The sequence below is a fragment of the Natrix helvetica genome (genome assembly GCF_964273705.1).
Source record: "Natrix helvetica genome assembly, chromosome: W".
Classification (NCBI taxonomy): Eukaryota; Metazoa; Chordata; class Lepidosauria; order Squamata; family Natricidae; genus Natrix; species Natrix helvetica.
In genome coordinates, this window is record NC_138555.1 from 83,943,965 (window position 1) to 83,967,750 (window position 23,786).

At 48.3% G+C, this 23,786-nt stretch overlaps 1 protein-coding gene across 1 annotated transcript in view; it reads left to right on the plus strand.

Annotated features, from left to right (window-relative positions):
* LOC309400638 (polyunsaturated fatty acid lipoxygenase ALOX15B-like) overlaps positions 1–23,353 on the plus strand; it is a gene marked incomplete at its 5' end in the record, with an annotated part of 34,964 nt that extends 11,611 nt beyond the window's left edge. Inside the window, 11 exons of the mRNA XM_081969198.1 lie at positions 371–493; positions 1,956–2,059; positions 6,055–6,227; positions 9,782–9,925; positions 12,654–12,857; positions 13,368–13,454; positions 13,599–13,768; positions 15,037–15,158; positions 17,253–17,353; positions 18,881–19,051; positions 22,414–23,353. Of these exons, the coding sequence (XP_081825324.1) occupies positions 371–493; positions 1,956–2,059; positions 6,055–6,227; positions 9,782–9,925; positions 12,654–12,857; positions 13,368–13,454; positions 13,599–13,768; positions 15,037–15,158; positions 17,253–17,353; positions 18,881–19,051; positions 22,414–22,593 (1,579 nt within the window). The 3' untranslated portion in view covers positions 22,594–23,353. The remainder of the gene's footprint in view (positions 1–370; positions 494–1,955; positions 2,060–6,054; positions 6,228–9,781; positions 9,926–12,653; positions 12,858–13,367; positions 13,455–13,598; positions 13,769–15,036; positions 15,159–17,252; positions 17,354–18,880; positions 19,052–22,413) is intronic.
* Between the last annotated feature and the right edge of the window lie 433 nt (positions 23,354–23,786).

Here is a 23,786-nt window from a genome sequence, read left to right on the forward strand (position 1 = left end):
GGGATTCTGGGAGTGGAAGTCCACCCACCTTAAAGCATGTCTTCTGAGGAATTCTGGGAGTGGAAGTCCACCCACCTTAAAGCATGTCTTCTGAGGAATTCTGGGAGTTGAAGTCCACCCATCCTAAAGCACGCTGGCTGGGGATTCTGGGAGTTGAAGTCCGCCCATCTTAAAGCATGTTTTCTGGGGATTCTGGAAGTGGAAGTCCGCCCTCCTTAGAGCATGCTGGCTGGGGAATTCTGGGAGTTGAAGTCCACCCATCTTCAATTTGCCACGGTTGAGAAGCACTGTATTATATTCTCAGGAGTTTAGAAATGCAGTGCAGATAATACAAGCCAAAATACAAAAACAGGACAATTTCTCTGCCCAGGTGGAAGGAATATCTCCCAGAGGTACCCTGGTGTGTCGATATAGACACCACGGCGACAATTGAGTACAACATTAAATACTCCTTCCCTAAGTCAACGGCCTTTTTCGGACGTGGGACGACTGCGTAAGTATCAGGAATCAGTTTTTTACTAGCAAACCTCCTGGCCGGGGTCCTCTCCTTGGCTGGGAAGCCAAGCAGGGTCAGGCCTGCTGGAGAGCAGGAGGGGAGACCACTAAGAGATGCCAGGGCTGGTTAGAGAGGGCGGGCAGGGGTAGCCTTCTGGAGAAGGCAAAACCCAGCACCTCATTGTTTCCTCTCCATGCAGTCCCCAAGGATTGAACCCACCTGGGGGGCTGAGGGAGGGAGAGAGAAAATATTGATGCATGAATAGGATAGACAGATAGACTGACAGACCGACAGGTGATAGATGGCTAGATCGATGGATGGATGCATAGATAGGTAGATAGATAGATGGATGGATGGATGGATGGATGGATGGATGGATGGATGGATGGATGGATAGATGGATAGATGGATAGATGGATAGATGGATAGATGGATAGATGGATAGATGGATAGATGGATAGATGGATAGATGGATAGATGGATAATGGATAGATGGATAGATGGATAGATGGATAGATGGATAGATGGATAATGGATGGAGATAGATAGATAGATATTTAGATATTTAGATATTTAGATAGATAGATAGATAGATAGATAGATAGATAGATAGATAGATAGATAGATAGATGAATAGATAGATAGTTATTTAGATAGATAGATAGATAGATAGATAGATAGATAGATAGATAGATAGATAGATAGATAGACAGACAGACAGACAGACAGATATAGATATATTCATAGATTGATAGATGAGATAGATAGATAGATAGAGATAGAAATAGAATGATAGATAGATATAGACAGATATAGATAGGTAGGTAGGTAGTAGGTAGATATAATGAGAGAGAGAAGGATGGATAGATAGATAGACAGACAGACAAGGATAGATGGATGGATGGGAGAAATAGATAGATAAATAGATAGATAAATAGATAGATAAATAAATAGATAGATGATAGATAGATAGATAGATAGATAGATAGATAGATAGATAGATAGATAGTGGATGGATGGGAGAAATAGATAGATAGATAGGTAGGTAGGTAGGTAGATATAATGATAGAGAGAGAGAGAGAGAGGGATGGATAGATAGATGTAGGTAGGTAGGTAGGTACCGGTAGGTAGGTAGGTAGATAGATAGAAAGACAGACAGACAGACACAGATAGATAGAAAGACAGAGACAGACAGACAGACAGACAGACAGACAGACAGACAGACAGACAGACAGACAGACAGACAGACGGGATAGATGGATTGATGGGATAAATGATAGATAGATAGATAGATAGATAGATAGATAGATAGATAGATAGATAGATAGATAGATATAGATATCCCTCCCTCCCTCCCTTTTCCCCTCCCTCCCTCCCTTTTTCCCTCCCTCCCTCCCTCCCTTTGGGGTCCTCTTTCCAACCCAAAAGCTCCGTGTCTTCTTCTCCTCCTCCCCGTCAGCCTCTTTGAGGCCAAAATGAAAGGCTTCTTGTACAAACCGTACTCCTGGGAGAAGCTGGAGGACATCCGCAAGATCTTCTGGTTCTACCACACTCCTGTCTCAGGTCAGTGATGGACAAAGGTCTGCTCTTTTTTCACAACAATAGATCCCCCCTCCCTTCCGCACCTGCATTCGCCCAGGAAAGGTAACACAACTTTAGTCTCGAGCCCTGTAAAGATTGTCTCTGGCAGCAGAAGGTGTGAAGTCTGCACATCTTTAAACACGCTGGGTGAGGAATTCTGGGAGTTGAAGTTCATATTTCTTAAAGCATGAAGTCCAGGGAATTCTGGGAGTTGAAGTCCACCCCTCTTAATTCACATCAGCTGGGGGATTCTGGGAACTAAACTCCGTCCATCTTAAAGCATGCTGGGTGAGGAATGCTGGGAGTTGAAGTTCATACTTCTTAAAGCATGAAGTCTGGGGAATTCTGGGAGTTGAAGTCCACCCCTCTTAATTTACATCAGATGGGGGATTCTGGGAGTTGAAGTCCACCCATCTTAAAGCATGCTGGATGAAGAATTCTGGGAGCTAAACTCCGTCCATCTTAAAACACGTTGGGTGAGGAATTCTGGGAGTTGAAGTTCATGCTTCTTAAAGCATGAAGTCCGGGGAATTCTGGGAGTTGAAGTCTACCCATCTTATAGCATGCGGTATGAGGAATTCTGGAAGCTAAACTCCTTCCATTTTAAACCATGCTGGGTGAGGAATTCTGGGAGTTGAAGTCCACCCCTCTTAATTCACATCAGCTGGGGGATTCTGGGAGTTGAACTCCACCCATTTTAAAGCATGCTGGGAACTACACTCTGTCCATCTTTTCATATATATATATATATATATATATATATATATATGTATGTATGTATGTATGTATGTATGTATGTATGTATGTATGTATGTATGTCTTTGGTTGTTCGGGTTTTCTCCCGCGTAGAATTGGAAGTATCTTCACGACGTTTCGATGAAGTCTCATTCATCATCTTCAGGCTGGTGCTTCTGGCTTGGTGCTTCCAGGAGCAATGTGAGATCTCAGCCGGTTCCTCCTTTTAACTGCCAGTGGGGGTGTGTGCTGATTGGGTGGGAGCTTGGCTGCATTCTGATTGGGTGGAGGTGTATTCTGATTGGTAGGGGGCTTGGCTGTGTTCTGATTGGATGGGAGTTTGGCTGTGCTCTGATTGGATGGGGGCGTGTTCTGTTTGGGTGGGGGCCTGGTTGTGCTTGTGTTAGTCTGAGTTGCAGAGGGATTTGAGCTGGTGAGCTGCTTTACTGTTGTTTGGCTTCGCGTTTGTGGTCGTGCCACATCTCCGTGGTGGGCATCAGTTTGCTTAATGTATGGATCTGAGGGGTTTAAAGTGGCTAATAATGCAGCTGTGGTCTGGCTTCTGGTTTGTGGTCCGGCTTCTGGTTTGTGGTCTTTATCGGTGTGGGTTTGGGCTTGCTTTTTGCGTGGATGTGTGATAGTGACATCCTGTGTGGTTTTCGCGAGTGTGGGTCTGGTATCATTCTTTGTGTTAGGGACTCGTTTGTCAGTGAGGGCGGGTTTCCAAATGGCTGGTAGGCGGGAGGTATCATCTCGTTTATTCATGCTGTGTGGTCGTTTTTCTATCTCAATAGCTTCTCTGATTATTCTGTTGTTAAAGTGTTCAATTTTGGCAATAGTTCTGGTCTTTTTAAAGTCTATATCATGTCCTGTGGCTTTGAGGTGTTGGACCAGGGAAGAAGTTGGTTCCTCCTTTCTGACTGAGTTTTTGTGTTCTTCAATGCGTGCCTTTATTCTTCTGTTGGTTTGTCCGATGTATGTGGCGGGGCAGGTGGTGCATGGGATTTCATATACTCCTTGATTTTCTAACTCTATTTTGTCTTTGGGGTTTCTCAGGATGGTGGATATTTTTCGGTTTGTGTAGAATGCTGTCTTGATGTTGTGTTTGTGGAGGATCTTGCTGATTCTGTCTGTGGTGCCTTTTATGTATGGGAGGAGGGCTTTGCCGTTTTCTTGTTCACTGTCTTGGATTTTAGTGGGGTTTTCTTTTTGGATTAGGTTAGTGATATTGTTTCTTTGGAATCCGTTGGCTGTTAGTACGTTGGTGAGAGTGTGTAGTTCGGTTTTGAGGTGTTGTTCGTCTGATAAGCGTTTTGTTCTGGAGATGAGTGTCTTGGCTACAGAGTTGATCTGTGCTGGGTGGTGGTGTGAGTGTGCGTGCAAATAGCGGTTTGTGTGTGTTTTCTTCTGGTAGATGGTGTGTCCTAGGGATCCATTGGATTTCTTATAGACTAAGACATCCAGGAAGGGGAGTTGGTTATTGGCTTCTGTTTCCATGGTGAACTGTATTTTGGGGTGTAGGCTGTTGAGGTGTGTGAGGAAGTTGTCCAGTTTATCTTTCCCGTGTGGCCAGATTATGAAGGTGTCGTCTACGTATCTGAGCCAGAGTTTGGGTTTGTGATCGGATTTTTCTAGAGCTTGGGTTTCAAAGTGTTCCATGTAGAGGTTAGCAATGACAGGTGAGAGGGGTGATCCCATGGGTGCTCCTTCTATTTGTTTGTATTTTTGTCCGTTATAGATGAAGTATGTGTTGGAAAGGCAGTGGTTGGTCAGATCTAGGATATGTTTGGGGGGGTTGTATTTATTTTGGATAGCTGTCAGGGCTTCTTTGATTGGTACTTGGGTGAAGAGGGATACAACATCGAAGCTCACGAGTAGGTCGCTGGGCTGTAAGTTTTGTTTCTTTATGATCTCTATGAACTGGAATGAGTTTTTTACGTGTGAGGTGATGGATTCTGCATAGGGCTGTAGTTGTTTGGCGAGAAATTTGGCTAGGTTTTGTAGAGGTGAGCCTATGGAGCTGACTATGGGTCTGAGTGGGGTTCCTTCTATGTGGATCTTGGGGAGACCATAGAGCTTAGGGCATCTGGATGATTTTTCTCTGGGAATGATTCTTTGCTGAATCTCTTCGCTGATGGGGGAGGCTTTTATTTTGGATCTGGTGGTTTTTTCTAAGTAGGTGGTGGGATCCGTGCTTAGGGGTTTGTAAGTGGAGTCTTGGAGTAGGTTGGTTAATTTGGTTTGGTAGTCAGATGTGTTCATGACTACCGTGGCTTTCCCCTTGTCTGCTGGAAGGATTATTATGCTAGTGTCTTCTTTTAGGTTAAGTAGTGCTGTCTGTTCCTCTTTGGGTAAGTTGCTTTTGGGGGGCTTGCTGGTGCAGAGGATGTTGGTGATTTCGAGTCTGATTCTGTTAGCGTCATCGGGGTTGATTTTGGTCAGGCTGGTTTCAACTCCGCATATATATATATACACACACACACACATACATACATAAATACATACATACATAGTATATACACATGCACATAAGTATGTATGTATGTATGTATGTATGTATGTATGTATGTATGTATGTATGTTATATATTTATATTGTGTGTAAACAGAGTTGGTCCTGGGTATCATTTATATTAATTCAATTCACAATAACAATATTAATAATCTCTACCACATTTCTCAAACATTAGTAATCCTTATTATATTGTTCAAACATATATATTCAAAAAATGTCTAACTCCTCATCTTTATCTCTACCTTCATCTTCTTCGTCTCTGTCTTTCCTGTTCTTTCTAAACATTTCTCTACTATATATGAACAAACGTAACTAAGCCTCCATTTACATTGATCCAATTTACCCTAACGTTGTTAATAATCTCCATCACGTTTATCAAGTTGATATAATCCTCATTATGCTATACATCTCCTCCTCAGTGCTCCAGTTCTTATCCACATTTCCATTTTAATCCAGTTCACAATAACCGTAGGAACAAAGTTAACTCGATATCATTCACGTTAATCCAATCCGCACGAACGTTTTTGATCATCTCTCTATCACATTAATCAAATTGTATAGTCTTCTTGCGTTGTTCATGTACACATTGAAAGAAAAATGCCTAACATCTGTCTGGGGTAGACTAGGATGGCAGTCCGTCCATCTTAAAGCAGGCTGGCTGGGGAATTCTGGGAGGTGAAGTCCGCCCATCAATTACTCCTTTAATTATTTCTTGTACCTTTCCGCAGAGTTTGTCTTTAAGCACTGGAAGGATGACGCTTTCTTCGGGTACCAGTTTCTGAACGGAATCAACCCCATCAAAATCCAGAAATGCACCAATATCCCGGAAAATTTCCCCGTCACCCAGGAGATGGTGGCGGCGACTTTGGGAAAATCTACCACCCTGCAGGAAGAACTGAAGGTGATCCCTTTCCCACCCTTGTGGTCTTTTTTTATTCGGGGAATAAGATCATCGTCATCTTTTAAAGACCCCCGTAATCCCTTGTGGGGTGGGGGGTCTGGATGAATGGAGCTAGCAGTGTTTACTGGCCGGATGCCCTTCCCTGTCGCCAATACGGAGGTTTTTTTCGGCAGCTATATTCTCATTGTGCTCAGAGAGAGAGAGAAATATCTGCCTCTACCTAGGATTAAACTCACGGGCTCCTGATTGTGAGGTGAGAGCTCCACCTCTAGGCCACTGCACCGCTCATTTGGGGAATACGATGAGTTTATAATATAAGTACAAACATACAGAAGAAGATAGCGGGAAAGTAAGGGAGGAAGAAGGGAAGGGAAAAGGGGGAAAAAAGAAAGAAAAGGTCTTGACTTTTGATTCTTGGTGTAGTAGAGTAACATAATAATATCAAACCTCAACTTTTTACTTTTACATCTATATATATAAAAACCAAATACCACTCACTCATCATGAAATCTCCAGAATCGTAAAGCCTACAAACTTGAAATTCGACACGTATGTTTCTCTTGACTTCTAGATGCTCGCTAAGAAAGGATTTGTCGAAATGACCATCAGATCGTTAGTATTCCTTATACAGTATTATATTAACATACTCAGATGCTAAGGAGTTAGACATTCTACTCCCCCTCCCCACCTGAAAAGAACTCTGTTCCAACTGCCGGTTGCCTTATATTAACATGTTTTGATGCTGAGGAGTTAGACATTCTACTCCCCCTCCCCACCTGAAAAGAACTCTGTTCCAACTTCCAGTTGCAATTGGGAGCTGATGGGATTAAAGGGCTTAAACCCATCTGTTTTATTGTTGTTAGACTTACTTAATCCGTAACCGAATGAACGTTGGTCCTTACCTGAACGTTGATTTTCTGTGGGGATGTGGGAGGGGCTACGCGTGTTGATATCCCACCTGTAGCCCCTCCCACATCCCACACAGGAAAAACTTAGCTTACTCTCTCTAACGAAATAATACAGTGCCTTTTTAAACTATTCATTAATTTTCAAGCTTTAAGTGTCAATTTATCAAGCCCGATCATAACTACTCATTAATTTTCAAGCTTTGTGTCAATTTATCAACCCCGGTCATAACTACTCATTAATTTTCAAGCTTTAAGTGTCAATTTATCAAGCCCGATCGCATAATTTTGTACCGAAGCACAGGTATCCAGCTAGTAATACTATATACTAGCCATTCCCAGAACAACAAACCTATTAACTGCTAAACACCAAAATCAAAGTTCCATTTTTTCCCCACCTCAAGCACAAAGTCCACAAATGGTTTCCAAGTAGAGATAAACGCATTTGTCTCTTTCTTTACTTTGATCCAAGAAATGCATTTAGCCGTCTCTGCCGGCTCCATCGATTTTTGCGGCCCCTCGTCTGTGGTGGGCGTCCAAATCGTCCTTCCGTTTTTGCGCGTAAAGTCATCTTGCTGCCATCAACAGAGATAACATCCAGTTTCCCATTTCCCCCCCCCCCCTTTCCCAAGTTCTTTCCCATCCAATCCGGTTTTCTGGTTTTTATCTTTACGATCCCTTTGATAATTTTCTGTATTAAGATGTGAATCCTCCTCCAATATTTCTGTGGTCTTCTAAGGCTCAGGGCCAGCGGTGGGTTTCACTTATTTTTACGCTCACTTCACGCATGCACCTGGCCTCAAAATTGTGCCTAAATAGGATGGCAATATGCCGGGGTGCGTGAACAGGCCCACCCCATCATACGTTGTGCCTGTGTGTGTGTTGGTGTCAATTTTGTTATCAACAAATTCACCTTGAAAATGCCAAGCAGCTCTTGAGCTAATGCGTCAACCGAAACTCGATTTCCCTCCAGACGGTGCTTAAGTGTCTTACGTTTTAAAGAAGAAACCGGCCTATCATTTGCCTGAGTGGCGGGTTGGACTAGAAGACCTCCAAGGTCCCTTCCAACTCGGTTATCGTCAGGCCTGCAGCCATCTTTTCTTTGGGATCTTTGGCCTGCCACACTTTCTATGTTTCTACTAGGCATTTTCTATTGTGGGAAAATGGATTGTATGGAGTTAGATGATAGGTAGCCATAACAACATTCTTTCTAGAAAGCCAAGGTCATCCTTTTGTCTCTGCACCTCTGCACCTGACCGGAACTGGGTGGGTGGAAGCTGCCAGCATGGCAGTGGGAGATTGGACCATGGGATGGACTTGTGGGTGTGGGGTTGCAAGATCTTGAACTTTCAACTGGGTGGGGAAAACCGGGAAGCTTTCAGATTCGGGTTTTCCCAGATGTGCCAACATGGCTCTCTTCATAAATGGGAACATTGAGCGATACTTTGCCTCGGACCCTGATTTAATTTCGGATGCTATTTGGAACCCTGGCAATTATTCTATTCTCTAATCCCAAATCAATTGATCAGTGGAACCACTTGCCTCCAGAAATTGTGGCTGCGGAAGTTTTAAAGAAGAGATTGGACCGCCATTTGTCTAAAATGCTAGAGGGCTTCCTGTCTGAGCAGAGGGTTGGACTAGAAGATCTCCGAGGCCCCTTCCAATTCCATTATTGGAATTCTATTCCAATTCTAGTTCTATCCTTCTAATTCTCGTTCCAGTTGTGGATTTTCACAAAAACGTGTCCCTCCCCCCCCCCCAACATATGTCGCTCCCAGTAGTGGGATTGAAATTTTTTAGCAACCCAGTTGCTGGGTGGGAGTGGCCATGGTGGGCGTGGCCTACTTGGCCTCCTGCCCCATGGCTAGAGGGGGGGAGTTTTTGCTCTCCCCAGGCAATGAAAACTGCCTCCCCCGAGCTCCGTAGGCCCTCCCTTTCTAGACTTCCGGAACTTCCGGGAGGCCTGTTTTTCACCCTCCCAGAGCCGAAGGAAGATACACATTCTTTTATCTTTACTTGGAAACCATTTCTGGACTTTATGCTTGAGGTGGGAGAAAAAAATGGCACTTGGGATTTTGGCTTTTAGCGATTCGAAGGCTCAGGGGTGGGGTTGAAAAATGTGAGCAACCGATTCTCTGCCCGGTTGCTGGGTGGGCGTGGCCATAGGGGTGTGGCCTAGCCAGCTTCCTGCACGACGGGGGCGGCGGGGTGTTTTCACCCCCTTGAGGCTCCAGAGGGTTTTCTCAAGCCTCCGGGACGGCAAAAACAGCCTCACCTAGGCTCTGGACTTAGGGAATGTCCAGTAGGCCCGTTTTTCGCCCTCCCGGAGCCTCCGCGCTTCCTTACCAGGCATCCAAAATGCGTGGAGACTCCTGGGAGGGGTGAGGTGGGCATGGCCAGCCAGTCCTTGCAACTACTGGTTCGGCAAATCAGATGTAAAATTAGCCTCCAGTTCACCCGAATCAGCCCGAACCGGCTGAATCCTAAATAAACCCCAAAAAGTTTTCTGCCTCTCTTTTTTTAAAATTAACGCCATGGAGGGAGGTGCCCATCCGTTAGTGACCGTTCCAGGTGGATGGTCATCTCCGGGAATTCCTGAACCTCCTGCTCCCCTCCAATTGCTCATCAACTTTTTTAAATTTTCCGCAGAAAGGGACCATCTACCTGGTGGACTACAAGATCCTGGAGGACGTCCCCACGATTTTATTAAACAACCAGCAGCAATATATCGCGGCCCCTCTTTGTCTCCTCCACCAGAAAGCCAGCGGAGAGGTTCTCCCCCTGGCTATCCAGGTAAGTCAGCCCTTAAAAAGAAAGAAAGACAAAAGAACCGATTTGGTAAAGGAGTCCTCGGAAGGACGTCCCAAAGCTTCTCCGACCAATAGCGATAAGCCCCGAGACTGATCTACCACTTCCCAGGGCTTCTACAGTCTTCTCTAAGCGGTTTACAGAGTCAGCCCAGGCTCCTCATTTTCCTTCCTTCCTTCCTTCCTTCTTCCCTCCCTCCCTTTTCTTTCCTTCATCTTCTTTCCTCCTTTCCTTCCTTCCTTCTTTTCCTTCTTCTTCCTTCCTTCCTTCCTCCCTCCCTCCCTTTTCTTTCCTTCATCTTCCTTCTTTCCTTCCTTCCTTCTTTCCTTCTTTTCCTTCTTCTTCCTTCCTTCCTTCCTCCCTCCCTTTTCTTTCCTTCCTTCCTTCCTCCCTCCCTCCCTCTCTCCCTCCCTTTTCTTTCCTTCATCTTCCTTCCTCCTTTCCTTCCTTCCTTCCTTCTTTCCTTCTTTTCCTTCTTCTTCCTCCCTCCCTCCCTCCCTCCCTTTTCTTTCCTTCATCTTCCTTCCTCCTTTCCTTCCTTCCTTCTTTCCTTCTTTTCCTTCTTCTTCCTCCCTCCCTCCCTCCCTCCCTCCCTTTTCTTTCCTTCATCTTTCTTCTTTCCTTATTTTCCTTCTTCTTCCTTCCTTCCTTCCTTCCTTCCTTCCTTCCTTCCTTCCTTCCTTCCTTCCTCCCTCCCTTTTCTTTCCTTCATCTTTCTTCTTTCCTTCCTTCCTTCCTTCCTTCTTTTCCTTCTTCCTTCCTTCCTTCCTTCCTTCCCTCCCAAGAAATAGCACTTAAAGTTAGCCTGCAATACTTCATTGTAACAACGGTGCCATCATGGCTTCCTTCCTTTCTTGTTTTCCTTCCTTCCCTTCTCCCCGTTCCTTCCTTCCTTCCCTTCTTCCTTCCTTCCCTTATTTTCCCTCCTTCCTTCCCTTCATCCCCTTCTTCCCCTCCCTCCCTCCCTCCCTCCCTTTCTTCCCAGACAATAGCACTTAAAGTTAGCCTACAATACTGCATTATAACAACTGTCACTATGGCTTTCTTCCTTTCTTGTTTTCCTTCCTTCCCTTCTTCTCCTTTCTCCCTTCTTTCCCTTCTTCCCCTCCCTTCCCTTTTTCCTTGTTTTTCTTCCTCCTCCCCTTCTTATTTTCCTTCCTTCCTTCCCTTCTTCCCCTTCCTTCCTTCCCTCCCTCCCTCCAATCTGGGTCCTGGTTTTACCCACCTCAAAAGGACAGTCCACCTTGAGCCTGGTGAGATTTGAACTGCCAAATTACAGGCAGCCGGCAGTCAGCAGAAGTAGCCTGCAGTACTGCACTCTAACCACTGGGCTTCCGTGGCTCAGTATAGGTAGTCCTCGGTTTACGACCACAGTTGGCAGGGGGGGAGTGGGTCAGAATTTCCACTGTTAAGCGAGGTTGGTTGTTCAGCGTGCTGTGTCCAACATCACATTTTTTTTGTAAAGGCTGTTAAGCGAATTTCTGTCGTTAAATGCATCACACGGTCACTAAGCGAATCGAGCTTCTGTTGACGGCTGGGAAGGTCGCAGTTGTGATTATGGAACCCTGCTGTAAATACGTGCCCCTTGCCAACCCTTTGAATTCTGATCGTTTGACCCCTGTGGGGATGCTGCGACGGTCGTAACGCCGAGGACCGATCCTGAGTCACTCTTTTCAGCGGCGTTGTAACATGGAATGGTCACTAAAAGGACTATTGTAAGCCGAGAATTGCCTGCAACGGGCTTCTCTATCCAGTGGCTGAACTTTCTGGAAGTGGAGGGCACATTTTACGACCTTTTGATTGGCCATGGTTGTTAAGTAAATCCCCGGAGTCGTTAATCGAATCGCATAGCCATTAAGCGAATCTGGCTTCCCCCATCAACTTTGCTTGTTGGAAGGTCACAAAAGGGGATGGTGGGATGCTGCGACCGTCATAAATATGAGTCAGTTGTCAAATACCCGAGTTTTGATTATGTAATTGTAGGGAAGCTTGGATGGTCAGAAGTGTGATGGCTGGTCATAAGTGTAAGGACCTGTCACAAGTGTGTGGACTGGTCATAAGTGTGATGGCTGGTCATAAGTACAAGGACCTGCCACAAGTGTGAGGATTGGTCATAAGTGTGAGGATTGCTCATAAGTGTGATGGCTGGTCATAAGTGTGAGGACCTGTCACAAGTGTGTGGACTGGTCATAAGTGTGATGGCTGGTCATAAGTACGAGGACCTGCCACAAGTGTGGGGACTGGTCATGAGTATGGGGACTGGTCATAAGTGTGTGGACTGGTCAAAAGTGTGAGGATTGGTCAGAAGTGTGAGGGTTGGTCATAAGTGTGAGGACCTATCACAAGTGTGTGGACTGGTCATGAGTATGAGGACTGTTCATAAGTGTGAGGGCTGGTCATGTGCGAGGACCTGCAGCAAGTGTGAGGACTGGTCATAAGTGCGAGGACTGGTCATATGTGCAAGGACTGGTCATAGGTGTGTGGAGTGGTCATAAGTGCAAGGATTGGTCATAAGTGTGAGGACCGATCGCAAGTTACCTTTTTAAAGACTGTTTGAACAGTCGCTAAATAAATGGCTGGAAGCCAAGGGCTTCCTGTAAGTTAGATCGCTTCTCTGTCCAGCGGAAGAGGTCTTCTCCAAGGTTGGAGGTGATGTCCACCCTGGACCATCAAGTGTCCCAACGCATCCTTCTTCCTCCGTGTTTGATCTTAGCTCAGCCAGCATCCCGGTCCTCAAAGTCCCATCTTCCTGCCCACCGACGAGGAGTGGCTCTGGACCTTAGCCAAGACCTGGGTGCGAAACTCCGAGTTCCATACCCACGAGGTGATCGCCCACCTGCTCCGCGGCCACCTGATGTCCGAGATCTTCTCGGTGGCCACTCTGAGGACCCTCCCCATGTGTCACCCCTTGTACAAGGTGAGTTTCATTCCCCTCATCCCTGAGTCAGTCCCTGAATCTGCGAAGGAAGACAAGCCGGAATCGGAGCCGATGGAGATCGAGGTGACGGCGGCTTCGTTGGCTTGGGAGGAAAATGGGGAGGAGCAGGCCGAGTCAGGCCAGGGGGACGGTTTGTAGGTGGGGAGGAAATGGGGGAGGGTGCAGGATGACCAAGAGAGGCTAAGCAGTGAACACGAGCAGTGAGACAGAGCTCAGGCAAGGAGCAAGGACCACTGCCTCCTGATCCAAGAGCTCCGAGAGTGGAGAGAAGGCAAGAACAGCGCAAGCTGACCTGACTAATTGGGATGAGAACTCCCCGCTCCTCTTCAACAAGACACACCCGGGGACTGAGGCTTAAGGAGACTTCGCAGCTGTGGTGCTCACAGCACTGGGGCTGGACTATTTGCAGCCAGAGACAGACGAGTAGGTTCCTCCAATGGTGGTTTAGCTCGAGTAACCATGGTTTCATGCTTGTTTTCTTATCCCCAGCTTCTGATTCCTCACTTGCGCTACTCCATCCACATCAACGTGTTGGCTAGGACTTTCCTGATCAGCCAAGGGGGCACCTTTGATAAGGTAAGAGGACATCCGTGGGGACCTCTGGGCCAAGCCTGATGGGCTTTGTTGGAAAGAAAGCGTCAGTTGATCCTGGCTCCTTGACTTACAACTACAATAACCCACCATTATTCCAGCTCTGTCATTCTGTTATTCTTTTCCCAGGCCATTGCCACCGGGCGCCGGGGATTAGCGGTGCTTCTCCAAAAAGCCACGGACAATCTGACCTACACCCAGCTCTGCCTCCCGGATGACATCGAAGCCCGGGGAGTGGGTGACCTCCTCCACTACTACTACAGGGACGATGGACTGAAGATCTGGGAAGCCATCAAGAGGTGAAGGAGGCTGGGCCAGAGAGATGAGTAGGGCCTTCCGAGATTTGCCCCCTTGGTGTCCTTCAAGACAGTGGTCACCAAGTGGTGGTCAGCGAGAAAACTTTGGTGGTCCGCAGAAAAATTATTTGCATTTTTTCAGGGCTCCTCAAATTACGGCCCCTGGGCCGGAAATGTGCAATGAACGCTTGTATTGCTGCAGAGAGTCTCCCCCTTTGGGGTCTTTTTGTGCGGGTCGAAGAGGGGCAGATATTCCAACTCGGGGTCTGCTTCGGCCTCTTGGTGGGGGGCTTTGGGCGAAGGCTGGAGGGAAGAGCCGCTGGTGGCGAAGAGCCGGAGGGCCTCATTCCAGTGGGACTGCATGGTCAGCCTGGAACTGGCTGACCATCCCAGCCCGCTGAGCCTCCAGGCGCCCGCACCTGGCATTGCACTCCCGCGGGTCTTCCCTCTGCTTGGAAAGCCCATGCTCCTAGTCCTCAGGGAGGTGCTTCTGCTGAGCCTCCTTCTCGGTCAGATCCAATTTGAGCTGAGCCAACTGTTTTGCCGACTCTTTCTCGCGGTGGTTGCTTAGCTCCAACAACTGCGTCCTGTCGGGGCCCTAAGGAGCCCGGGCGGGGAGGCGAGGAGTGCAGGGGTGGGTTTGCTGACGGCGTTACTTCGCGCGCGCTTTCCTGCTTTCCCGCTTTCCCGCCACGCATTGCTTGCCCATGCGCAGCTGCCTGTAAAGTGTTCTGGGCATGCGCAGAACATTATAAAAAGACTAAAAAACATGTCGGCAATGGGGAAGCAGTTTTGGGGCATGGCCAGCCTGCTGTCCGTACCGGTTTGGCAACTTAGTCCCAATTTCCACTATGGGTTCACCTGAACCGGTGCGAACCAGTAGCAGCCCACCTCTGGAGGAGTGGTTGGGAGGGGAGGGGCGAGTAAAGGCTGCCGTGGTGCCCCTGGATGTGAGTGTCATCGAGTTGGCCATGCCCACCCAGTCACATGATCACCTAGCCACGCCCACCTAGCCAGGCATTAGGCAGATCATATCCTCCTCCTCCCCTCGTTTTGCTTCTCCTCCTCTCCACAACACCCCCTTCCCTTCTAGCACTGATGACGTTACCTAGTTTGGTAATGAGACATCTGCAACGAAACTGCCAAGCTCAGAGAGCACCAAGGACCCTACAACGCAACGCTTTGTTGGGTTTACGTTGGGTGTGCAAAAGGAGCTGGCGGCTCAGCCCCCTTTGCTGGGCCAGACACGTTTCCCTCCTCCCTCTCCGCAGCTTCGTCTCGGGCATCGTCGGACTCTACTACAAGAGCGACGCAGCTGTCCAGGGAGACATCGAGCTGCAGGCTTGGGTGGCCGAGATCTTCGCCAAAGGGTTCCTGAGCAAAGAGACCTCAGGTAATTCTGCCCGTGGACGCCAGGAGGAACGTTCGGTTTTGTCCTTTCCTGGTGGTGTCCTTTCCACATTCCATTCGCTTCTTTCCTAGTGGGGTCAATTCCATTCTGTTCCATTCTTTCCTGGTGGTGTCAATTCCATTCTTTCCTGGTGGTGTCAATTCCATTCCGTTCCATTCTTTCCTGGTGGTGTCAATTCCATTCAATTCCATTCTTTCCTGTTAGTGGTCCATTCCATTCCGTTCCATTCTTTCCCAGTAGTGTCAATTTCATTCCATTCCATTCTTTCCTGGTGGTGTCAATTCCATTCCACTCCATTCCATTCTTTCCTGGTGGTGTCAATTCCATTCCACTCACTTCTTTCTTAGTGGTGTCAATTCCATTCCGTTCCATTCTTCCCTGGTGGTGTCAATTCCATTCCATTCTTTCCTGGTGGTGTCAATTCCATTCCACTCCATTCCATTTTTTCCTGATGGTGTCAATTCCATTCCATTCACTTCTTTCTTAGTGGTGTCAATTCCATTCCGTTCCATTCTTTCCTGGTGGTGTCAATTCCCTTCCATTCTTTCCTGATGGTGTCAATTCCATTCCACTCACTTCTTTCTTAGTGGTGTCAATTCCATTCCGTTCCATTCTTTCCTGGTGGTGTCAATTCCATTCCATTCCATAGAATACAGGGAGCCCCCGGCTTAACGACCATTTCTTTAGTGACCATTCAACACTACAATGGCCCAGAAAAAAAAAAGCATTTGAGTGAGTTGTGTGGACCCCTAAGAAGACCTCCCCCCCCCAACAGTTGTTAAGCAAAACACTGCGGCTATTAAGAGAATCAATCGGTTGTTAAGCGAATCAGGCTTCTGCCAGTGACGTTCGTCAGAAGCCTGCTGGGAAGGTCACAAATGGAGATCACATGATCTGGGAGATCTCTCTCTCTCTCTCTCTCTCTCTCTCTCACACACACACACACACACACAAACACACACATACCTTCATTTAAAAATCTTGTAATCCCTTGTGGGGTGGAGTCTGGGCATCTGAACTGAGCTGAGCGTTTTACTGGCCAGATGCCCTTCCCTGTTGCCAATGGGGAGTTAGATTCAGCAAATATATTCTCATTGTGCCCAGAGAGAGAAATATCTGCCTCTACCTAGGATTGAACTCACAGCCTGTCAGTTCACAAATTGTGAGGCAAGAGCGCCACCTCTCGGGCATCGCACCACTCCATCCGGGAAGATCACATGATTACTGTAAATATGTCCCAGTTGCGCAACATCTGGATTTTGATCATGTAACTCTGCAGATTCCGTGATGCTCATAAGGGTCGTACGTCCCATTTTTCAGTGTCTTTGTAACTTCGAACGGTCGCTAAACAAGCACAGGCAGTCCTCGACTTACGACCACAACGGAGCCCAACATTTCTGTGGTTAAATGAGACATTTGTTTACTTGGATTTTACCCCATGTTTACCACTTTTCTCGCCACGGTTGTTAAGTGAAGCACTGCCGCGGATAAGTTAGTAACCTGGTTGTTAAGTGAATCAGCCTTTCCCCGTTGACTTTCCTCGTCAGAAGGTCGCAAAAGCGGATCACGTGACCACCACCCCCGGACGCTGTGAGCGTCATAAATATGAATCACTGGCCAAGTGTCTGAATTTCAATCACGTGACCATGGGGACGCGGCAACGGTCATTAAGTGTGAAAAATGGTCATAGGTTCCTTTTTCCAGTGCCGTCGTATCATTGAACAGTCCCTAAATGAATCGTTGTACGTCGAGGAAACACCTGCACGGTATTTCCTGGGGTGTTGGGTTTTTTTTGTGCGTTTGCGTCTTTCTTGTCTTCCTCTTCCAACGAGACACTGTCGGAAGTACGACCGTGTGTGACTCACTTAACGACCGCTGTACAAATGGTCGGAAAAACTGGATCCGATCCCACGGGGCCCGGAATTACGCCTGGGACGACTGGTGAGATGGGCTGAGACGTAAATGCGCAGGGAGCATGATACGCCCGTTCTGTCCTGTCCCCCGGTGATCGCTGCTTGGCCTTCTTTCCCTCGTCCTGGGAGTGGGATTTCAGCTGGACCTCCCCTCTCTTCACAGGGATCCCGTCCTCCATCCCTTCCATCCCAGAACTCACCAAGTACCTGACCATGGTGATCTTCACCTGCTCGGCTTACCACGCGGCCGTGAACGGAGGGCAGGTAGGTGAGGGGTGACGGATCCTCTCCGGACGGGGAGGAATCTGGTGGGTGAGTGGGTGGCTACGATCACCCGACCGGGGCTTTTCCCATTGATCCCTCCCTCCCAATTCCTTTCTTCCTCCCTCCTCCTCTCCCTCCCTGGCTTTTCCCTTTTCCTCCCTCCCTCCCTCCATCCTGATTTCCATTTCCTTCCTTCCTCCTCTCCCCCTCCTTTCTTATTCCCATTTCCTTCCTTCCTTCCTCCTCTCCCTTCTCTCCTCCCCTTTCCCATGTCTTCCTTCCCTTATTTCCATTTTCTTCCTTTCTTTTTCCCTCTCCCTTTTCCCACTTCCTCCCTCCTTTGTTATTCCCAATTCCTCCCTCCCTCCCTCCTCTCCCTCCTTCCTTTCCTCCCTCCCTTTTCCCATTTCCTCCCTCCCTCCTTTCTTATTCCTATTTCCTTCCTTCCTCCTCTCCCTTCTCTCCCTCCCTTTTCCCATGTCCTCCCTCCCTCATTTCCATTTTCTTCCTTTCTTTTCCCCCCTCCCTTTTCCCACATCCTCCCTCCTTTGTTATTCCCAATTCCTCCCTCCCTCCCTCCTCTCCCTCCTTCCTTTCCTCCCTCCCTTTTCCCATTTCCTTCCTTCCTCCCTTCTCCTCTCCCTCCTTCGTTTCCTCCCTCCCTTTTCCCATTTCCTTCCTCCCTCCCTTCTCCTCTCCCTCCTTCCTTTCCTCCCCCCTTTTCCCATTTCCTTTCTTATTCCTATTTCCTTCCTTCCTCCTCTCCCTTCTCTCCCTCCCCTTTCCCATGTCCTCCCTCCCTCCCTTATTTCCATTTTCTTCCTTTCTTTCTCCCCCTCCCTTTTCCCACATCCTCCCTCCCTCCTTTCTTATTCCCAATTCTTTCCTCCCTCCCTCCTCTCCCTCCTTCCTTTCCTCCCTCCCTTTTCCCATTTCCATCCTCCCTCCCTTCTCCTCCCCCTCCTTCCTTTCCTCCCTCCCTTTTCCCATTTCCTCCCTCCCTCCTTTCTTATTCCCAATTCCTCCCTCCCTCCCTCCTCTCCCTCCTTCCTTTCCTCCCTCCCTTTTTCCATTTCCACCCTTCCTCCCTTCTCCTCTCCCTCCTTCCTCCCTCTTCCCATTTCCTCCCTCCCTCCCTCCGTTCTCATTCCCACGGTCGTTAAGCGAGTCCACCTTCCTCCTTGAGTTTGCTCGTCAGAAGATCGCCAAAGGGGAATCCCGGGGATGCCGCCACCGTCATAGATACGAATCGGCGGCCGTGTAGCCTCTGAACTCGGGTCCTCTGACTGTGGGGATGCCGCCACCGTCGTAAAGGTGAACCTGTTGCTTTTTTTGCGGCCACCTTTGTACCTTTGAATGGTCGTAAACGGAGGACTTCACCTGTGCGGTATTTTCCCTTCCTGGCCATTTGTGATCTTTCTTTCCGCAGGTCGAAAAGGGAACGGAGGAGGATTTCGTTCCTTCCGTCCTGTTTCACGCTCTTTTCTTCCTTTTTTCTCCTCCTCCCCCCCCCCCCCGGGGACCCAGTTTGAAATGGGGGCCTACATGCCCAACCTGCCTTCGTCCATGAGGAAGCCCCCTCCCCAGGTGAAGGCCCCCCTCAGCCTCCAGGCCTTCCTGGACACCATCCCCGAAATGAACGTCACCAGCCAGGTCCTCTCCGTCCTCTGGGTGCTGCGGAACGAGACCTTCGACATGGTGAGGGTCTGTGCCCCCCCCCGCCCCTTGCCCCTCCCTCTTCCTCCCTCCCTTCCTCTTTCTTTCTTCCCCCCCTCTCACTCGTCTCCTGTTTTCTTTCTTGCCTTCCTTTTCCTTCTTCCTCTTTCTTTCGTTCGCTCTCTTCCTCTTTCTTTCGTTTTCTTTCTTCTTTCGTTCTCTTGCATCCCCTCCTTCCTTCCTCTTTCTTTCTTTCTCTTTCCCTTTCTCCCTCCTCTTTCGTGGTTTCTTTTTCCTTCCGTTGTTTTCTTTCCTGTTTTCTCTCTTTCACTCATTTTCCTTCTTTCCATTTCTTTCATTCTCTCTTTTTTCTTTTTTGTGTTCCTTCTATTTCTCCTTCCTTCTTCTCTTTTTCTTTCTCTCTCTCTCTCTCTTTTTCTCTCTTTTCCTCCCTCCCTCCCTTCCCCTTTCTCTCTCTCTCTCTGTGTCTATCTATCTATCTCTCTGTCCCTCTTTCTCTGTCTGACTCTCTGTGTCTATCTCTCTCTCTCCGTTTCTCTCTGTGTTTCTCTCTCTCTCTCTCTCTCTCTCTCTGTCTATATATGTTTCTTTCTCTGTCTCTCTCTCTCTATGTTTCTCTCTCACTGTGTCTATTTCGCTCTCTGTTTCTCCCTCCCTCCCTCTCTCTGTCTATATATGTTTCTCTCTCTCTCTCTCTCTTTCTCCCTCCCTCTCTCTCTGTCTATATATGTTTCTCTCTCTCTCTCTCTCTCTCTTTCTCCCTCCTTCCCTCTCTCTGTCTATGTTTCTTTCTCTCTCTTTTTTTTCTTCCTCCCTCTCTCTCTCTGTCTATATATGTTTCTCCCCCCTCTCTCTGTTTCTCTCTCTCTCCCACCCTCCCTCCCTCTGTCTATATGTTTCTTTCTCTCTCTCTTTCTTCCTCCCTCCCTCCCTCTGTCTATATGTTTCTTTCTCTCTCTCTCTTTCTTCCTCCCTCTCTCTCTCTGTCTATATATGTTTCTCCCTCTCTCTCTCTCTGTTTCTCTCTCTCTCTGTTTCTCTCTCTCTCTCTTTCTCCCTCCCTCTCTCTCTCTGTCTATATATGTTTCTTTCTTTCTCTCTCTCTCTCTCTCTCTATTTCTCCCTCCCTCCCTCTCTCTGTCTATATGTTTCTTTCTCTCTCTGTCTATATATGTTTCTCCCTCTCTCTCTCTCTCTGTTTCTCTCTCTCTCTTTCTTCCTCCCTCTCTCTCTCTCTGTCTATATGTTTCTTTCTCTCTCTCTCTTTCTTCCTCCCTCTCTCTCTCTGTCTATATGTTTCTTTCTCTCTCTGTTTCTTCCTCCCTCTCTCTCTCTGTCTATATATGTTTCTCCCTCTCTCTCTCTCTGTTTCTCTCTCTGTTTCTCTCTCTCTCTCTCTCTCTTTCTCCCTCCCTCTCTCTCTCTGTCTATATATGTTTCTTTCTTTCTTTCTCTCTCTCTCTCTCTCTATTTCTCCCTCCCTCCCTCTCTCTGTCTATATGTTTCTTTCTCTCTCTGTCTATATATGTTTCTCCCTCTCTCTCTCTCTCTGTTTCTCTCTCTCTCTTTCTTCCTCCCTCTCTCTCTCTCTGTCTATATGTTTCTTTCTCTCTCTCTCTTTCTTCCTCCCCCTCTCTCTCTGTCTATATGTTTCTTTCTCTCTCTCTCTTTCTTCCTCCCTCTCTCTCTCTGTCTATATATGTTTCTCCCTCTCTCTCTCTCTGTTTCTCTCTCTGTTTCTCTCTCTCTCTCTCTTTCTCCCTCCCTCTCTCTCTCTGTCTATATATGTTTCTTTCTTTCTTTCTCTCTCTCTCTCTATTTCTCCCTCCCTCACTCTCTCTGTCTATATGTTTCTTTCTCTCTCTGTCTATATATGTTTCTCTCTCTCTCTCTCTCTCTGTTTCTCTCTCTCTGTGTTTCTCCCTCTCTCTCTCTCTCTGTTTCTCTCTCTCTCTGTTTCTCTCTCTCTCTTTCTCCCTCCCTCTCTCTCTCTGTCTATATATGTTTCTTTCTCTCTCTCTCTCTCTCTCTCTCTCTCTTTCTCCCTCCCTCTCTCTCTGTCTATATGTTTCTTTCCCTCTCTCTCTCTCTCTCTCTCTCTCTCTCTCTCTCTCTTTCTCCTCCCCCCCTCTCTCTATCTATCTCCATCTTTAACCCGGCCTCTTCGACACTCAACCCCTTTGCTCAACATCCCCTCCCTTCTCCCTCCCCTTCCCCCTCCACGGCTCTCCTTGCTCAGCAGGACCTTGGACTCCGGGGACCCCCAGCCCTCCAGCCAGCGGAGAGGAAGAGGCTGCCCCTTAGTCTCGCCATGCACCAGGCCAAGGGGGGAGGGGGGGGACGAAAGCCGGGTTCAGACCCCAAAGGCCGCTGGCGGGGTGGGCCGGATGTGGTGCAAGGGAAACAGCCACGGGGACTCCGACAGGCAGCCCATCCTTCTGCTTTTCCCAGGAGGTCAATTGCAGAGACCATTGCATCCTTGGGGGTAGGTAGGAGTTGCACCACCGCCAGCATTCACCCCCCCTCTCCCCCCGTAGCAATTCCCGTTTTTCCACATGGTTCAAACATTGAAACGCTGGCATGAGAGCAGTCGGTCCCTCTTTGCCCCCAAAGGGGCTCCAACCCCTGATTTTTCAAAGCCCCCGAAGGCAGGAGAAGAAACAACGGGTAGAAACTCACCAAGGAGAGAAGCGACCTGGAATTCAGGAGGAATTTCCTTTAAGGAAAAAAAATAACCCGCGGAACAGCTTGCCACTAGAAGCTGAGGGTGGCCTCCATCCCTGGAGGCTTTCGAGGGGAGACGGGAAAGCCATTGGTCTGAAATGGCGTAGGGTCTCCTGCTTGAGCAGGGGGGGCTGGACTAGATGACCTCCGAGGTCCCTCCCAGCTCTGTTATTATTCTGTTATTCAGAAATTGTGGGAGCTTCATCCCTGGAGGCTTTCCAGAAGAGACTGGACTGCCTTCTGTCAGAAATGGCGTAGGGTCTCCTGCTTGGGGGGGGGGGGCAGGACTAGATGACCTCTAAGGTCCCTTCCAAGTATTCTGTTATTCGGAACAACTTGCCACCAGATGTTGTGAATGCTCCATCCCTGGAGGCTTTCAAGGGGAGATGGGACAGCCATTGGTCTCCAATGGCGTAGGCTCTCCTGCTTGAGCAGCGGGGCTGGACTAGATGACCTCCGAGGTCCCTCCCAGCTCTGTTATTTCGTTCTTCTTGCCGCCCGAAGTGGTGAATGCTCCAACATTGGAGCTTTGTCAGAAAGAGATTGGACACCCTTTGTCCAGAATGGCGTAGGCTCTCCCGCTCGGGCAGGGGGTGGGGCTGGACTAGATGACCTCCGAGGTCCCTTCCAACCCTGTTTATTCTCTCCCACTCCTGCAGAAACCGCTGGGCTACTACGACGAGGACCACTTTGTGGAGGAAGCCCCCAAGCGGCTCATCGGGGGTTTCCAGGAGCATCTCAAGCGCATCACGGCAGCCATCGACAGCCGAAACAAAACTCTTACGCTGCCTTACACTTACCTCTATCCCCCCAACATCGAGAACAGCACCACGATCTAGGACGGCCTGTTCATGTTGCTAGTCCTCAACGAGGGTTCCCGCCCTTTCTCCCCCCAGCTGGGGAGGGAGGATATGAAGAGCATTTTGGCACCCGAGATCCCGAGATGCACCGATTCCGCCGCCCGGAAGACGCCAAGGAGGAACGATTGCGAAATGCAGTCTGCGTGTCCGAGGTCGTCGTACGGGCTTAGTCCTCGACTTACGGCCAAAACCCCCGAGCCCCAACGTTTCTCTCGCTTAAGCGAGACATTTTAAAAAAAAAACTTCTGAGTTTTGCCCCCCCCACGTTACGACCTTTTCTCGCCGCGGTTGTTAAGCGAATCACTGCAGTTGATCACTTAGCGACCCGGTCGTTAAGTGAATCTGGCTTTCCCCCTCAGAAGGTCGTAAAATCGCGTGACACCCCCGCCCCCGGGAGTCCAGCGACAGTCGCAAAAACGATTTTGATTCCAACGGGGAGGAAGCCGCGAAGGGTTCGAAGTCACATCCCCCCACCCCCGGCGCTGTTGTAACGGTTGCTAAATGAACGGTCATAAGTCGAGGACTACCGGCAGATCTCTTCTGTGATTTCAGGGGAGGCTGATTGAGCAATTCGGCGGGTAACTAATTTGGGGACAAGAGGCTCTTTTGCAACCAAACAGAACAAGAGTGCCTGGTTTTTTTTTCCCCCCCGCTACCGAAATAAATCCTGTTTTAAGCAACTTTCGAATTTTCCTTCTGAAGAAATGCTGAATTTCAAGTCTTTTGCGTTTGTGTGTTGAAGTGTCTTTCCGGACGGGGACAAGAATGCCAAAACACGACAAATTCCTTTAGCGGTTAGTTGCCTTTCCCCCCCCCCCAAAAAAAAATTGGGTAAATGACCCCAAATGGAGCAAAAGTGCTTTTCTTTGTTCTTTCCCAAACGACCCACAATCGCATTACACAATCACAATCGGGACACTGAAACGGACTTCAAGGGTTTTCTCGACCTTATGCATTGCTTTAGACCAGGCGTGGCCAGCCTTGGCGACTTTAAGACCTGTGGACTTCAACTCCCAGAATTCCCCAGCCAGCTCTTTTTTTCCTCACTTTGCTGAAGTGAAGATATATTACGTTTACTGCATACCCACCGTCTATGAAGAAAGTTACCCTACCATGGCTGGCTGAGGAATTCTGGGAATTGAAGTCCCCAAGTCTTAAAGGTGCCAAAGTCG